This window comes from Habropoda laboriosa, unplaced genomic scaffold (genome assembly GCF_001263275.1).
Source record: "Habropoda laboriosa isolate 0110345459 unplaced genomic scaffold, ASM126327v1 scaffold76, whole genome shotgun sequence".
Lineage (NCBI taxonomy): Eukaryota > Metazoa > Arthropoda > Insecta > Hymenoptera > Apidae > Habropoda > Habropoda laboriosa.
Window position 1 is genome coordinate 853,054 of NW_017100184.1, and position 5,448 is coordinate 858,501.

A 5,448-nucleotide genomic window follows, 5' to 3' on the forward strand; every position below is an offset into this window, starting at 1 on the left:
TCGTAATCGTGTTGGTTTTTTCTCAATACCACCGTATATACCGTTCGTTTTCACAGCAGGAGTAAATCGTGCCTCGTTTCGAGCCGAGGCCGGCTGCGCTCGACGCTGGTGTGGCGTTCTAGACTCTCCGCTTGTTACAAACAGCAGAGCAGCGGCCTGTCTTTTCTGTGGGTGGGGTGCGCATGCGCACTCGATCCTACCGAAACTTGCATATGCGCGCGCTCACTCATACGCACGTGATCGTTTACACGTAAACGCGCATACACACGACCGCGGCGAACCTCACCGCCACGAAAGCACCGTGACGCCTGCGATTCCCCTCGTCGCGCCCCCTGCCTCCCCATAGTATACCGTACCCCACGAGCCAGACGCGATACTTCATTCATGCTCGTATTGTGCGACCAGGGCTGCTTCTGTTCCACCGGGTCCCACGTACTTTTCGCCAACTTTCCTTCCACATGTATCGCGTGTAATCTTCTACACCCACGTTGCATTTTCTCTTTTCTATTATATCCATACCTTCGATAACCATTATCCAAATACAGTTTGTCGATATTTTACACCGATCGTTTTATATACCGAAGAAAATATTAACATTTCCGATACACACACGTATACATGTACAATCGATATCGAATTTGTAAAAAAAAGAATTCGTAATCGATTCCGGAAGCGGTAAATTCCATAATCGCGACGATTGTTCGCGGAACGGAGAGACATGACTCGAACTGAAACAGATAGAAACAGAAGGAAGTTTGGCAGAGAGACACGCCGGTTTATTCATTGAAGGATATCGAAGCGAGTGTGACGAGATCTCTCTCTCTCTCTCTCTCTCTCTATTTCTCTTTCTCTCTGCTCTCGTGTCCGTATTTCTCTCTTTGCTCCGCGGTGCTTGAAAAATCTTCGTTCAGGTGATCGAACGTCGTAAAACCGATACCTCTCTCTGTGTAGTACGGGGCTCTCCCACATGTCGGGCATACTCGGTTCTCTTCGTAAATGTCCGCCGACTACATCCTCTTTCGTCTTCGTCGTTCTTGTTTTACAACCCGTACGGCGGTCCTCGTCCCACGCTCTTCGTCTCACTCTATTCGTTTACACGTAAGTCGCACCGTAACTCTGTGCTTGTGCCACGTTATTTATGCGGCCGTGTGTGCGTGTTCCTCCTCCCACTGGCTGTTGTAAGGCAGACAGTGAGCATAAACCAGGCTGTCCTTGTCGCTTCCAGGCAGACCGTCTCTCTTCCGTTCCGAAGTCGGAGCGGAGCGGCGCGGCGCAGAGCGCGGGGACCAAGCCCCAGCCACGGCAGTTCGGGTATTAATCGGACACGCAAGTTTCGAATCACGAGCGGAATATTGTCAAGATAAATCGACCAGACTCCTGCAAATAAAATTACCATAAATACCACCGGGTTGCATCACGTCGCGCTGCTCTTTTCCTCACGCCGGCACCCGAGAAAGGCTTGCGCGTCGCGCACACGTCCCGAATCGACGCTTTTGTCGTCGATATTTCACACCACGTGTGAAATCTACTCGCCATTTCACAAACTCATAATTCGCCAATCGCACTTACACCTCTATTTATACAGTAGAGACACGTTTACCGTCACGCTGGTTATCTGTTTTTCACCAACGACGTATGGATATTTTTGCCAAAGAATTTTTCACACCGACTTGCGAATCGAGGATTAGATGCAAGTACGGTAGACGTCGATAATATAAAAATCTTCACGTCTAGTTGCTACAGAAAGTGATCTCCACTCGTCTCGTATCTCTGTGTGTAGGGTTAGAACAGCCAGGCGCAAAAGACATCGACGGTGACGAGTTTAGTGGCGGCCGGTAAATATGGTTAAACCGGTTTGCTCGGTAGTAAAAATGCTACTGTTCTAATCTGGAATGCGCGAAGCGAGCATATTAAACGTGTGATTGATTTGTAAAATGCCACATTTTCAGCCGGGATCTCTTCGCAACTTTTACGATCCTACTTGATAGATCAAGTGTGAAATATAACGAGACGTGTACCGACAGGGTAAACTTCGAGAGAGTCGAAAAAGAAGGTGACGACATTGAAGGGAGCAATGAAACGCGATCTAGAAACGCGACTTGCCAGACTCGTCTAATAACGTGGCACTGGCGTTGCTGCAAATCATGCTCGCCACGCATGCATACAAACAGCCAGCTGAGAGAGGAGACACTCAAGGTTTCTCGTAGAACGTTCGTTCATTTCGCTTCACCTGATCCATTGACAACACAGTCTCGCACACGTACACAGATTCTCTCGGTAGCAGCCTATTGAGAAAGTTGGTGAATGAGAATTTTCAGCAAAAATTTCACTCGAGCGTAAAAATAATCGGAGAAATTTCGAACGCGGTTAAATATTTCCGACTGTTATCTCGATAGGGATTATCAGGCGCTATCTGTAGAAGGAATTAAAATGAAAATTTTGCAGGTGGACGAAGATAAAACGAAGATGTGCCGATTTCAACACCCGATAAGTAACCACACTTCCTTCAGGCTAACCAATTAATTGAAGAAAAGTGGATAACGAGGTACAAAGAAATCGCGGTTAATGAGACGTAAAAGACTGGACCAATTAAACACGGCGTTTTGCCAACCCTTTCGCGTTAAACCTGACGTAAAGGTTAGGTTTGTCGATGTAATAGAATCGACGAATTTTCTAACGATATAAATATATGTACATTCTATATCGCGGGCGTGGCAATGCGAATCGCGTGCACCACTTCCCCCGGGAGGATATCCGGTGTGGAAACGCTTCGTCCTACCTCTCCCCACCTCTCGTTCCGACGCTCCACTCTCTCCCCTCTTCCCTCTTACGCTCGATGATCACCTTTCGTAGCGTGGTATATAATAGTACGTCCTGACGTACCTACTCTCGAGTGGCCAACGGAGACACGTTCGTCTCGCATTATTTTCACCACCTCTACCAGCCAAATGGAAATAGAACGCGTAGAAATGATGCATCCTATTTCTCAATTAGACACTTTATCGGTCGAGTTAACCCTTGTGTCGACAGCCAAAATTGTCTACGTTATCGACAAATTTTAGTAGTTTCCCGATAAGAAAATTCGATAGAAAATATGCGAAATAACAACGATCTAACCGGTAACCCGAAATCTTTTACCGGGAAGATGAAAAATATTCGAAGTGAGAAAATGTGGAAAAGGCAGATAAACGGCAATTTCAGTGTAGAATTGTTTACTTTTTCCCTTGAGCGCCAATTAGAAACGAAGGACTAGTTAAGAAAATAGCAGAAAAAATTTTCGCCTAGCTAAGGCTGACCGTTTTCTACGCCATCGGTTTCAACGGCTGCAAGGGTTAATTGTCTAATTAAGTAAGTCTCGGTGAGCTTGGGACGTGAATCGAGGAAAAAGGAGCGACGGCTGAAACAACGACGGCGAAAGTTACCCTCGTTTTCGCAATTTTATTCATCCGCTTCCTGTTCGCCGCTCCACATTGTTACATACACCCGAGACTGCCGGTTTGCCAAGCTCGTGTAACATTTTAACCGGGTTGCTGGCTCCGTGTGTTCCGTTCCCTTTAGCAATCGTTCCGTTGCCGAGCGTATCAATTCGACGAGCACCGTAGAACCACTCTTTTTTCTTTTTCCTTCTCTCTCTCTCTCTCTCTCTCTCTCTCTCTCTCTCTTTCTCCGCGAAATCGTGAAATCTGCATCGGTTAACGGTTCCAGGAATTAGCTGCTAACGAGTCTGTACGGTCGTTGCGATTGGAAACGACGACGACGACGCCTTTGAAGACTAAATTAAGAATTAGCCCTAAGCATGGAGAACACATCTGGATCCAATGGACGCGACATTTTCATTTCTCTCAACGTTGCACACTTTTCTACTTTTCTCGCGTCGAACGTAATTTTTAACACGTTCGCGACAGAGAAGATACTACCATAGAAATTGCGAGAAATTGAAGTAGAGGGCAGATATCAAAGTTGGTCGCGTGTTGGGAGGGCCCTCGCGCCTCGTTTTCTTCTCACGATATCATTTACGCGCGGCGAAACATCAGCGAAGATATAACCGTGACGCAAAAAGTCACGGTGGGACCTCTAAATAGGCCTGTATTAACGAGCAGGCTGAGAAACACTGGTTTAGCCTATATTTAAACGGCGGCACGCCGCGTATCTTAAGCGCGTTCATTAATGCACTTAAGTGTGCACGCCCGTTTAACCTTACGCCTGTTTACAGTTCCTCTCGCCTGGACGATTTGTAACCTACGACATACTAAGACACATTTACGTCCCTCTGCAACGCCCCGCCGCTTCCTAGTTGACCTTGATCGGGGAGAGCTACGTTCCCGAAGAAAGAATGCCGTTATTCAAAGCGCCACACACCGCCGCAATATATATACATATATTGTCCGTGCAATTTTTATCGAACGGTCACGGTGAGCGACACACGCGTTCTCTCCTTCTTGCTTCTGTCGTCTCGATGAAACCGGGTAAACATTGATAAAGAATTTGTATCGGCGATGCACGTGAATTGTTCTCTCGATTTCAAACTTTTCTCCGGTTTTACGTTCTATTCCTACGAATTTCTCTCGTGAAGATTAGCCCTTACGTCGATAACCACAATTGTCGTCTACTTTATCGTCCAATTTTAGTAGTTTTCTGATAACAAAATTCTAAACTCGAGGCAAACACTGATATACATCGTTCAAAATAAGAGTAACCTCGCTTCGCGCATGGGACGTGCCTAAGGCAGGGCTAGAACCACTAGTACGTCCAAACCCCCACTTAACCGCCTACGTTTTTCTCCGTCTTACCCTCTGCTACGCTCTCTGTCTATGCGCAGAACGGACGAACTCTTATTTTGAACGATGTATGGGAACTGTGAGAAATAACAACGATCTGGCCGGATATTTCAATCCTTTACCTCGAAGATGAAATATTTGAAGTGAGAATTATGCAAAAGGGTACCCGGTTATTGGCATAAGGGTTAAAAAAGTACGTTTGACAAGAGATTAATTGTTAGACGAAAACGACGTCGCGTGAACGACGTAAAGAGAAACGAAGCGGAAAGAACCCGGAGTCAAAGACACTGTTTACGAGGAGTAGAGAAGAGGGAGAGAAGACGAATGATAACGATACGGCGTTTTTCTGGGCGCACGTAAACGCCGAACGCTATCTACGCGATCTTTCGTGACCTAAGCCACGGACAAATACACAGTATACGTACAGCGGATCGTGTACACGCTCTAGTATACGTACTTAGAATTACTGTATCGCACTTAGATTCGATGAATGAATTCATTTTCTTTTTTTTTTCTGTAAAAAACAATTCGATCGTTTCACGGTAAGAGAATTTAACTTGTAAAAAGTCAGCTCGATTGAAATTCCTAAAGTGGAGAACCGCATTTTTAAAACGGAGCACCTAACCTTGAAGGAATATATCCATTCACAACGATTCTCCGCGACAACGTT

General features: G+C 46.0%; 1 protein-coding gene across 1 annotated transcript in view; it reads right to left on the reverse strand.

Moving 5' to 3' along the window:
* The window catches only part of LOC108579322 (protein sprouty), a 26,768-nt gene extending 25,790 nt beyond the window's left edge, over nt 1-978 (reverse strand). The window contains exon 1 of the mRNA XM_017942829.1: nt 938-978. Within this exon, the coding sequence (XP_017798318.1) occupies nt 938-978 (41 nt within the window). The remainder of the gene's footprint in view (nt 1-937) is intronic.
* Between the last annotated feature and the right edge of the window lie 4,470 nt (nt 979-5,448).